Below are 12,422 nucleotides of genomic sequence, written 5' to 3'. Positions count from 1 at the left end.
AGGTACGCCCTCAGATCACTCTTGCCGTCGTACGGCGCGAGTGGGACCTTGTGGGTGCCCGAAGGCCGCACCCCGCGCGTCACTCTTTGCGGGATCGACACGAATGTGTCCATCTCGCATGATTTTACCGATTCTTTCCGAGTTCCAGAATTATGGTGGGCGGTCCCAGTATTGTGTGGGCGTGGCTAATTGTAATCGTGTGAGGTCATAATAGTCCGATCAAAAACGACTTCGCCTCATTGTTCAAACGATTCGAAGGTGAGTGGTTCGAATACATTGTCGGAGCGCGATATTTGTGGATAAATTATGTTTTAGAGAAGAATCCGTTGCCGGATTATAGGTTTTTAATTGTCTCAATCGAAGCAAAAAGTAAAATAGTACATTACTTCACTAATCCTCTAATGACCTCCCGAATCTCATACAGCAAGCGGTGCATGCTCGACCAGCTTTGAATGAATATTTTCAACGTCCACTGGAAACGACCACTGGAAACGAACATAATTGTGAGTTATTGCACATGTTGTTTTACATCGTTCAGTTTGATGGACACGTTCGATTACCAACTTGGCAGGATGTACACCATGTTAAGGATAAGCTTCCAAGGAATGACCGGGCAGGGGTGGTGTACAGGGTTCCCTGTGTTTGTCGGGCTGAATATATTGGTGAGACAGGGAGAACATTAGGACAACGTGTCCATGAGCACCGCAAGGCCTTCGACTGCAACTTTCCAAAGCGATCTGCCATTGCCAAACATGGTCTTCAGGCTGGCCAAGTTCCCCTTTGGGATAATGCCAGCATTTTGGGGGCAACCCCCAGTAAACGAAGGAGGATTTTGGAGGCATGGCACGTGGAGGAGTCTGTGGTGTCGCTCACAGAGGAGGTGTTGGACTTACCACCAGCTTTTGGCCCTCTCATGCAGAAACGGACCAGAGAAACTGCGTCACCAAGCATATAAATTATTACCAATCATGTTGTTTATTTTTCATCGATTTATTTGAATTATGCTAAGTTTTGTTTGATTCAACATGTGATTTAACGGTTGTTTTGATGTGACATCCAAAGGTGTGGTTTCAGTGGTGCAACGGTTTGGATGTACGGTTTAAATTTGAATGGCATGAGTTGTTCCAGAATGGCATTGATTGGTGGTTCGGTGTCCCCGCCTCTTTTTCCCTTTTCTAAGGGAGGATATAGTTGTTTTGCTTTACTCTTGAGAAACGTCAGTGGATGCACGTTTATCTGTGTTGCTGATCGAAACGTCGAGCAGTTGTTTGTTTGCTCATTAATGGTTGGAGAACTAAAAATGGATTCATTTGATATATATATATATATATATATATATATATATATATATATATATATATATATATATATATATATATATATATATCAAATGGTTGAGAGGGAGGTGAGAAGAAAGGAAGAGGAGGGGAGATATGTGAAAGCAGTCGGTCAGGCACAGCAAGGTTCTTGGACTAAGTGTAGTAAGGGCATTTTATGAGATATTTCACAAATCTGTTAACTAAATTGTTACCAAAAAATTTCTTCACCAATATGTTTGTAAAGGTGTGTAATATGTGTTAAAATGTTGAAGTTCAACTCACATGGGAAACCCAGAAAAAAAGCTGTTGAATTCGGGTACCGAAAAATTATTTTCGAGAATTTTTATTTTTTAAAATCGGCCCTTAAGTAACTTATGAGGGGTCAAATAAGGGTTTTTCATGATTCTGAGTTGATTGTTAACATTTATATTTTCACTTTTACATTTACACACAAAGTAGCTTTTATTTCACATACATATATAATACTCAAGAGTTATTTCTCATTCACAATGTCAGAAGTTTCAACAGTCATTGTCTATGTCTTCTTCAGACTCAACAACATCATGACTGCAGTTTCTGCATGTAATGCCATTACAGACTCCACAGGCCGAGATGCACGTGACCCCATTCTTCTTGCAGCTGCATCGCCGGTTGCTGCAATCTCCATGACAATTACAGCTCGTGAACTGCAATAGCTCCTCAGGAGCCGTGGGGTCTAGTGTTGGAACTGGCTCATACCCATGCACACCTATTGTCCATCCAGAGTCACTGGGGTTCAGAGACATGCTCTGTAGAAGGATCCAGTCCCGGGATCCTCAAGCGCAGCATTGATCCTCAAGCACAGCATCAACCGCAACCTCATCATTGATCTGTTCATCGGTTTCCTCCACAATGGTGTCAAGAGTGCCAGAAGTATCTGGAACATCATCTCCACTCCTGCTATTAAGGAAGCAGTATTTGTAGTTTTGTGTCTCCGTGTAAGACTCAGTGTACCCCAGCCGGTGGAACTTGTTGAGCATCCATTTTGACCCAAATCTATGATCAAGTTGTATGGCAAGCCCCATTTGGTGTGGCAATACTCCAGACCGAGGTCGACAGGCCTTAATAAAATTCTGCCCCCAAACGGCAACTCTTTCGTCTGTCTTGACAATCGGTCTCAAGAACATCTGAAGGCTTGCAGGAACAAGTGTCAGCTGACTATCGATGTCAGTCATACTGTGTGTGGTGGGGTATGACTTTGGACCTAAATCAATCGAGGCAATATCATTGGATATGAACTTGAGTGCCGTCTTTATGATCTGAGTCTTCTCATCTCCATGGTCAAGATTAGCATGATGCTCTCGCAGAATATTGTCGGTGCCATCTTTGAGACAGAGTACATCTGCCCTTCTTTCCTGTGTTGTGAAATACAAGGTGTCTTCGTATTTCTCTAGAAGTTTTATCTTTAGCCAATGCTTTGAATAAGAAAGGCTCTTCTCTGGTGACTGATCAAACTCCTGCAGCTTTTCATGGACTTGGTCCATGTTCATTACCCCATGCTCTAATTCTGAGTCTAACCATTCGCAGAATTCAATAAAAACTGCCTCTCGCTCCTCATCAATACTCCTCTGTCCTCTCTTCCTTTTTCCTTCCTCATCAGTCTTGGACAAACTGTCACCTCTCGCAAACATAAGTTTGCATCGCAAATGGTACAGTGTTTCTTCTGCTATCAAGTCGTTGATCCCTTCCAGGCGTCCAGTGACTTCAGTGCCCCAGTCATCCCCGCGACTCCGTGCTGTCTTCAGCAAGCTTGCCTTCAGTGTATCTGCAGTCAAATTATCTGGCACTCTATTTCTTTCTAGCTTGTGCTGGATTATTTTTGTAGAGCTGGGCTGGTTGGTTGCAAAGAATGCATACATCCTTATACAGGAGGTCAACTGACTGTGATCTTCTAGAACTGCAGCCAGTTGATGAACTGAACTCACAAGTAGTGCGTCTTCTCTTCAACTTTGATGACTCTTTCTCTGCCTTTGATGCTTGAGCTGACTTCTTGGTGGTTGCAACAAAGTTGTTGTACAGATCATTTTTACACTTCTGGTGGTACCTCAGTTTTCCTTCCTTTTGAGCCTCCTTCATACGTTCCACAACAGTAACATTTTCGACAGTTTCTGCTTGTTTCAATAAAGTTGAGTATCCCTTTGGAGTTGCCTGTATGAGCCTTTCAGCTGGTGTATCCGAGCGTGCACAGATGAAGCAATTGAGCACAGGTGGAGTAACGTCTTCATCCATATTGCTAGACTCCATGTCCTGCAAAGTAGAAAATGAGATATATTTAGAAATTATTTTTCCACAAAGGAGTGTCTGTGGTGAAATATAAATGTTAACAATCAACTCAGAATCATGAAAACCCCTTATTTGACCCCTCATAAGTTACTTAAGGGCCGATTTAAAAAAATAAAAATTCTCGAAAATAATTTTTCGGTACCCGAATTCAACAGCTTTTTTTCTGGGTTTCCCACGGGAGTTGACCTTCAACATTTTAACACATGTTATTACACACCTTTACAAACATATTGGTGAAGAAATGTTTTTGGTAACAATTTAGTTCACAGATTTTCATTTGTTTCCCTTACTAGTGGGAAGGTGTGCGGGTGAGGATATTGAATTGGCAAGAGATTTGGAGGATGGAGCCAATATTGTTGAATTTCCTGTTGCGGGCAACGTATGATGTGCTTCCGTCACCAGTAAACTTGAGATTGTGGGGGTTGTTGCAGGAGGAGAGATGTTATTTGTGTGGAGATGTTAGATGTTATCTAACATCTAACATGTTAGAGATGTTATCTCCCCTTCAGGTCCAAAATCAGATCCGGCCTATCAGTGGGATACAAAACGTAAACTGTTCAGCGTGGTGGAGGTACGCTCTCCACCGAGTGCCGTTCTTGTTGATTTATGTATCTGCTTGCAGAATTCAAACCTGATCCACTGGTACAAGTATAAATTTTGTCTCTATTTTGCGTTACAGGAAGTTTCTCCATCAGCTCCCGAAATGGAACACGAACATTATAACCTTATGGTAAGGTAAGGGAACCCCAACGGTTGGGGCCCAACCTCAGCTCCACTTTGGATGCTTTATCTGTCAAAGTATGTCTCATTACATGTTTAAATCACCATTGTATTTTCTATTGTCTTTGCACATACGTGAGGAGTGCTTCCGCTATTATCACCAGAGGGGCGATTGCATCAATCAACAACAATATATTCACTCTCTGTGGAAAACCAATGAGGACCTCCTTGAAAAAAATCGGAATGGAGAAGAATACACCCGTAGTTTGCGTGCAGACCTTGCTGAAGCGAAAAAAATAGTGGATCGGCTAATGAGAGATCGGGGGCTGGTGAAAATGGAAAAATTAGGTGAGATTTGTTTGTCCTTTCTTTCAAAACATGATTCATGTTTATATTTTCAGGTGGTATGGCGGTTGACTGGTGACAGAACTTTATTGGTGGTGATATTCCAAAACAGAGTAACATCTTTCTCACATTTATCGATAAATCTCAACCACTCATTACTTTCCTTTCCGAAAACATTGTCATTTTAATTTTACAGATTTGAAAAAAAGAAATGATCGGCTTGAGACCGACAACGTCGACCTGGGCGAAAGTCTCGCGAAAGAGAGGAAAGAAAATGCCCAGTTGTTCAAACGCCTGCACGATGCCGAGCGGATGCTTGAGGAAGTAAGCTCAAGGGAGTGCCAAGTGCAAGAACTGGAGCATTCTCTCGCGCAAGAGAGGAAAGAAAACGCCCAGTTGTTCAAACGCCTGCACGATGCCGAGCGGATACGTGATGAAGAAAGCTCAAGTGAGTGCCAAGTGGGAGAACTGCAGCATTGTATCGCGCAACAGAAGAGACAAAAGGCCCACTTTGTCAAATGCCTGCACGATGCCAAGCGGATGCGTGATGAAGAAAGCTCAAGGGAGTGCCAAGTGGGAGAACTGCAGCATTGTATCGCGCAACAGAAGAGACAAAAGGCCCACTTTGTCAAACACCTGCACGATGCCGAGCGGAAGTTTAATGCCGAGGTAAGCTTTATGAAGTGAGAAACCTGGAGTATTTTTGGAGTTAAAAAAATAAAATAAAATATCGCTCGAAAGTGCCGATGCCTTTTAAAATTAATGACAGTTATATACAAGTTCACATTTGCATAAATAAATACAAAACAATTACCAGACATTTGAATACAAATACATCAAACAATTCCGGAAGTGTACGAATTTGGTGGAACAGCTTCTTCTTCTTCCTGATCGGCAACACACTGAACTCAGAAACGTGAGCCACATTCACTCAGCAACGTGAGCCACTCCCCTTCCTCTCCTGCCTCCCACTTCCCCTCCCCTTCCCTCCACCTCCCCTTCCCCCCCTCGAACTTCCCCTTCCCCCCTCCAATCCCCTTCCCCCCCTCGCCTCCCCTCCCCCAATCCCCTCCACCCTCCCCTCCCCCGCTTCCCCTCCTCTCTCCCCCTCCCCTCCCCCCTCCCATCCCCTCCTCCTCCACCCTCCCCTCCCCCCTCCCTCATCCCCTCTCCTCCACCTTCCCCCTCCCCTCCCCCAAGTTTTCCAATTTTGCAGTTTTTCCAAACATGATGGAATAATATTTACCGATATGAACAGTGATGTAGCTTTTGTTGAAATTCTACGTACCAGGAGAGAATAGATCGACTCCTGCCAAACTCTTCCGATATAAATGTGCCGCTCGAAGTAACACGGCAGCGTGTGCAAAGCGACTGAGAAACAGGTGTAGCGGCCACTTCTGTGTTACAGATTCGGCGCGCACTCTTCACACAAACGTGCAACTGAGAAAGATGTGTAGCGGCCGTTTCCGTTTTGCATAAATCAATCTTTTTTGAAAATGGGCGCCATGTACTGTTTAGATTTTGATGATTTGCATGTGATATGATTCAACAGATGTTTATATGAATCGTTTTCAAATAAAAAAAGCCTTCAATTTCTGATATTTTGCTATTTTCATTTGGGCTTCCCAATTGAAGCCCCGCCCATAGGGCGGGTACCGTTGCGAGTTGGTACAATGAGCAAACACATATTTCAAATGCACATGGATGTCAGGAGGAAAAGCACTTTCTGCAGTAAAAAATAAAATAAAAGAACAAATTCAATCATAGCTCTCTTTTTTTTCTTTCTTTTTTTCCGACCAACCCTCACATTAACTACAAGACCTGTGTTTGTGTATCAACATATCTGTGTTACATGAAGTGTTGATCTCTCTTTTCATTGTCTGTTACAGGTCGTGACAAATAAGAAGGAAATACGACGGATTAATGATGAATTTGCTCGGCGTGAGGCAAGTCTGAAAGAAAAAATGACCATTTTCTTATCAAGCAAGGGCGAGTGCCAAAAAAGAGAGACGAACATAGCCAAACAGAAAATCACCAAGTTGGAGAAGAAATTGCAAAAAAAGAACGTTGAAGTGTTTAATTTGACGCAGCAGCTGCAAAATGAGAAGTGCGGTGCTGCACGGCAACGTCACCTCCAGAGTCGGACCAAGAAGAACTTCGATGAAATCATGATTGCCTCTCAGAAGGGGAGGAAAAATGTTTTCGAAATGGAAAAGCAAACAAAAACGCACCACACAGCTTATGAGGCCTGTGAGATGTGCAGGAGTGAAGAGAAACAGGTAAGTTATTCTTGGAGACAACCGAGAAATGAGAATAAAGTGAAACTGGTCCGAATACTCCAAATCCGAGATAATGTCAACTTGCAGGAGAGTAGCTTGGAGTTGGAGGAGCGCGTGGGGTTGATAATCATTCTGAACATATTTGAGGTTGACCCAAATTTACGATTTTGTGCTCTTTGGCTATTTTTCTTTATAAGACGAAAATAATCATGTTTGTCGTGTGGAATTTTGTTTATTCATAAGGTATGTTCATATAAAGTTGATCCCATGTTGCCATATATAAATCTTGTGTTATCGTTTGAGAAGCTGATGGTAGAGGATGAGTCGAGTTTCGAAATACTTTTATCATCTTTCCCATGCATTCAGAAATCTCCTGGCAAATGCAAAAAAGTTTTGGCTTGGCTTTGCCCAGGAAAGTGCAACAGCAAGAAGACATTTTGAGAAGAACTGCTAAAGTGCCCATGATGTTGCGTCATCTATCATTTGTCGGAATGGTGAGATCTCTTGCATCATTTTGATTTCTGTAACAGCACGAGTTGATTACTTATCTTTGTCATCTCCAGAAGTCTAAGCGTGTGGAAGAGCGAAACTGAAGTGGGTGACAGTGGAATAGACTGAAAGTGGAGAAATAGAGCAGATGGAGGATATTGCAGTGAATTTGAAGGACTGATGGTGAAGGTTCTAAACCTTATAGTTAGGCAGTTAAGAGGAAGCATCGTTCATTTTTTCAGGAAAGCACCAAATTTGGCACAGATGTAGTATGGACCTATACAATTGTTTTCCTGAGGGGTGCCCAAAAATTCAGAAATTTTGAAATTGAAATTAAATCCTGAGGGGTGCCGTGAAAAAGGGGAGAAAACGGGTATTGATTCGAACTGTAGATTCTGATATTGTGGTCTTGGCAATAGCACACTACTTTACCTACCAGTCACATGGTGTGGAGGAACTCTGGATTGCCATTGGCACTCGTAAAAGCTACCGCTACCTTGCCATCCATAAAATTGCCACCGGCCTTGGCCGCAGGAAGTCCGAGTCTTTGCCATTATTTCATGCCTTCACTGGCTGCGACAGTGTCATTTTTTGCCCAAATTGGGAAAATGACAGCCTGGAAGGCTTGGGAGGCATACCCCAGCATCACGCAGACCTTTCATGCTCTCGCTTATAGGCCATCTGTGGACGCTATTACTATGGAACTACAGAGCATAGAAAGATATGTTGCCATCCTCTATGACCGGACTACCGAGATAAAGACAGTGAATGACATGCGCCGACACTTGTTCACGAAGAAGGCAAGAACAATTGATCACATTCCCCCAACAGCAGACGCCTTCGAACAACACCTAAAACGTGCATGTTTTCAGGCTGGACACGTATGGAGTCAGGCACTTGTGCCCTACCCAGAACTTCCATCACCAGCTAATTAGGGCTGGATGAAAACAGGGACTTCTTGGACACCAATTTGGACCACAATACCACTGATACAGGAGGCATGTTCAGAGCTTGGACCACAATACCACTGATACAGGAGGCATGTTCAGAGCTTACAAGCTGCCATTGTAAGTCGGCCTGTAAAGGCAACTGTAAATGCTCCAGGGCAAATCTGCCCTGCACATCACTGTGTGACTGCGATGGACAGTGCTTGTAGTACTACGCGTCTGTGCGAGAGCCTCCACCTTTCAAGTGCCCACGATATTTTAAGTTAAAACTGGAACTGTGTGTAACTTTGATTAATTGATACCATTTCGTTGTTATCAGAGACCAATAAAACAATGTGTATCACTTGGAATTGAAATTTTACCTAAAATACTATGAGAGATTCAAGGAAAATGGAAAAAAAGGGCGGTCATGTTGAAATTCAATATGGCGGCCACCAGGGGTTCTGAATTTTTGGGCGCCCCTCAGGAAAATAATTGCATAGGTCCATACTACATCTGTGCCAAATTTGGTGCTTTCCTGAAAAAATGAACGATACGCCCTATTTTTCGGTCTTAACTGCCTAAGTATTGTAACGAATTTGAGAAGTGAAACGAATTTGAGAAGTGTAACGAATTTGAGAAGTGTAACAGTTTTGAGAAAGTGTAACGAATGTGAAAAGTATGGTTTTGTTGTGTGTAACTGACCCTCGTAATGTAAAGAATGGTCGCAGCTCGTCCTCTTAGTTAATTCCATAAACCTACACACAGGACACGATATATCCTTTTAAATAGTTAGTCCCTTATTCTCTGTAGGCTAAGGATGTGTTTCCCACTAGTTTGACTCTTCATTGCACCGAATTAAATAAGAGTAGGCCCTCCGACGCCCCATGGCAGCTTCCAAGTGCCAGGTTTGCCACTTTGCTGCAATTGGCTCTTTAGGCACTTTGCTGCATTTTCATCTGCCGTCCACTTTGCTGCATTTGACTCCATTACGCACGAGGTAACGCCGAAGAAGAAAGGCGGGTCTCCACCTCGTCATAGAGGGGAGGAGTAAGTCGGCCCCGCTCATCCAACCCAGAACGAGGGGTTTGGCTTGAGAGGGCGGAGAGAGAACGCTTGGGGAAGGTTCGCAAAGGGTGAAGGGCGGGGCCTATATAACCCGCCGCGGGACGCTCCCCAAGCAGATGAGCTTTGACAGAGATGAGTCCAGGAGATGGGTCCAGGAGATGCGCTGGAGACGAGCAGGTGTGACCGAGCCGCCGTGAGACGTGCCGCGCTGCAGGAAAAGCGGACCGGGGCAACACAAGGAGCGCACGAGGCAGCAGTACAGAGAAAGGAACTTCGCCCGCGCAGTTTGGGACCAAAGCTTGGCTTCTTGACGGCGGTGCCTTCTGCCTCTGGCCCGACCGTGCCCAGTACCCGCTGAACCTCCCTTGCCTCTAAAAGCCACCCATCTCCAAGCCATTGCTTCCTGCCTGCATTTCCCCGTGTAAGTGTGATCGTCCGTCTGTCTTTAACGTTGTCCTGGGGTTTATTAATTAAGCTTGTATAGGTAAGCTAAAGATTTCACTGTGTTTCTGCTCTTTCCATTTTCTGAATATAACCAACTGCTCTCTTTGCTTTGGCTTGTGTAAATAATTAATAAAACCTGTTATTCCTCCGTACGTCTTCTTCTTCTTCCTCTTTACATTCGGTCGCTTTAGAGGTTTCCAAATTGAATACCTGTGGCGCGATTTCGGCCAACGTCCAGGAATCGGGTTAGTCGGGGTAACTGTTCGGCCGCGGTGCCTCTGCTCGGCAAACAACATCCTTTTCCGCAGACCGTAACAGTATTATTATTTCCTCGTTTTATCACAATTTAGTGGTTCAGTCATAGCCCCATGTCTGGACAGGAAGTGGAGATAAATTAAAAAGCTCTATTACTGTGAGATGCTCCTTGTTCTGACTACTTGGTGATCATGATTTTTTGTCTTATCATTTTAAACATTGTCATATTAATTTAACAACAACAACAACATGCATTTTAAGGCCATTTTCCCTGCGAGAGTGGGGGTTAGCCTTGCGGTCCCCATGACAATCTTCTCCATTTTGCCCTATTTTCTGCATCTCTCCTTGTTAACCCCTTTGCCCGCATTTCTTCTTCCACCATCTTTAGCCAAGTCTTTCTCGGTCTTCCCCGTCCTCTACTTCCTTCTACATTCATTTCCATCACTCTTCTCAACCAGTCACTTTCATCCTTCCTCACCACATGACCAAACCATCTCAACCTGTTTCTCTTCGCAGCATCAATCACAGGCTCTATTCCCATCATCTTTCGCAATTCATCATTTCTCTTCCTCTCTCTCAACGATACTCCGCACATCCATCGCATTTCCACCCTTTCCAGTCTTCGTTGCTGCTCTACGTTTATTACCCATGTCTCTGTCATGACATGACATGTCATGTCAATGTGAATATCTATGTCAATGACATGTCATATCATTTTAATTTAACAGATGTGATAAAAAGAACTGTCTGGAGACCCACATGGTGGTCAACTTCAAGCATTGGATGGTGCCAAACATCGAACACGAAACGCCAAACATGAAAAACGCTGAGTTGCAGAAGAAATTGGAAGAAAATAACTTTGAAATGTTTAATTTGAAGCAGCGTCAGTAGCAGGGAATTGTTGGTTCGAAGACACACACAATTTAATTACATTTCTCTATTTTCTATAAATGTTATGTAAATTTAATTTGTAAATTCAGTGTAAATATTCAGTCAGTGAGTGTAAATATTCAGGGGTGTCAAAGGCCGAAGGGGTTTAAAGGGGTGTAAATGGTCAAAGGGGTTTAAAGTTGTTTAAGGGGGTTTAAAGTGTCCAAAGAGGTGTAAAGGGTCGAATGGGTGTAAAGCGTCAAAGGTTTCTAATGGTGGGTAAAGGGTCGAAGGGGTCTAAGGGGTGAAGAGGATTGAAAGGCCTCGATATATCCTCACACCAGCCTCGATCTTGCATACAAAAAAAAAAGAAAAAAAAGGGGATCTGAGAGGCGTAAAGGGTCTAAAGGGGTCTAAGGGGTGTAGAGGATTGAAAGGCCTCGATATATCCTCACACCAGCCTCGATCTTGTATGCAAAAAAAGAAGAAAAAAAAGGGTATCTGAGAGGTGTGAAGGGTCTAAAGGGGTTTAAGTGTTGTAAAAGGTCTAAGGAGTGTTAGGGGTCGAAAGGGATGAAAATGGTCAAAGGGGTGGGTCTAAGGGGTGTGTGCAAAGGATCGAAAGGGGGTGTGAAGGGTCAAAGAAGTGTTCAGGATCTAAAGGGGTGTAAAGGGTCCAAAGGGTCGAAGGAGTGGGAGGGGTTAAAAGGCGTCTAAGGGGTCTAAATATGTTCTAAAATGTGGAAAGGGTCAAGGGTTTCTAAGGGGGTGTAAAGGGTCTCAAGGGGTCTAAGGGTTGTAAATGGTCGAACAGAGTCAAAGGGCTTTAAAAGGGTATAAGGGATGTAAAGGGTCAAAAGTGGCCTAAGGGGTGTAAAGGGTTAAAAGGGGTATAAGGGGTCTAAAGATGTTCTGAGGGGTGTAAAGCGTCTTAGCCGAAGGGGTGTAAAGGGGCAACGAGTGGGTCACCCATGGGAATCAGACGGGCATGGACGTGTGTGACATTTGGACATATTGAGTTAGATGCTGCACCTGTACATTCAGTTTCACAAAATGGTTACTGGCAATTTATCAGATGCACAAATGATGTCATCTACACAATGTATTTACTTCTGATAACATGTGAATGCATGTGCGTGCACACACACACACACACACACACACACACACACACACACACACACACACACACACACACACACACACACATATACACACACACACATACATGCATACACACACACATCTCGTTTTTTCATTTCTGTTCCTCACAATTCTATCTCTCTCTTTTATTCACAGACACACACAGACACACACACACACACACACACACACACACACACACACACACACACACACACACACACACACACACACATTTAATT

The 12,422-nt window shown here is 43.6% G+C and overlaps 1 protein-coding gene across 1 annotated transcript; it reads left to right on the top strand.

Annotated features, from left to right (window-relative positions):
* Positions 1-459: 459 nt before the first annotated feature.
* On the top strand, positions 460-12,413 carry LOC137412949 (uncharacterized). Its single transcript, XM_078771491.1, has 8 exons — positions 460-503; positions 4,151-4,212; positions 4,321-4,371; positions 4,526-4,709; positions 4,903-5,375; positions 6,596-6,985; positions 7,352-7,479; positions 10,896-12,413. Exons 3-7 carry the CDS (start codon positions 4,345-4,347, stop codon positions 7,424-7,426), a joined length of 1,149 nt encoding a protein of 382 aa, XP_078627617.1. The 5' UTR covers positions 460-503; positions 4,151-4,212; positions 4,321-4,344; the 3' UTR covers positions 7,427-7,479; positions 10,896-12,413.
* The last annotated feature ends 9 nt before the right edge of the window (positions 12,414-12,422 follow it).

The sequence above is a fragment of the Myxine glutinosa genome, chromosome 2 (genome assembly GCF_964187855.1).
Source record: "Myxine glutinosa chromosome 2, kmMyxGlut1.1, whole genome shotgun sequence".
In the NCBI taxonomy this organism is placed as follows: Eukaryota; Metazoa; Chordata; class Myxini; order Myxiniformes; family Myxinidae; genus Myxine; species Myxine glutinosa.
Note: the sequence above shows the minus strand (reverse complement) of the source record. Positions and strands in the feature narration are given on the sequence as shown.

Excerpts from the sequence above, each read along its gene's own strand:
- LOC137412949 (XM_078771491.1), top strand. The coding sequence starts at position 4,345 with ATGGAACACGAACATTATAACCTTATG. Across the intron at positions 5,376-6,595 it reads AGCGGAAGTTTAATGCCGAG|GTCGTGACAAATAAGAAGGA; the intron begins GTAAGCTTTATG and ends TGTCTGTTACAG. Across the intron at positions 6,986-7,351 it reads GCAGGAGTGAAGAGAAACAG|AAATCTCCTGGCAAATGCAA; the intron begins GTAAGTTATTCT and ends CCATGCATTCAG.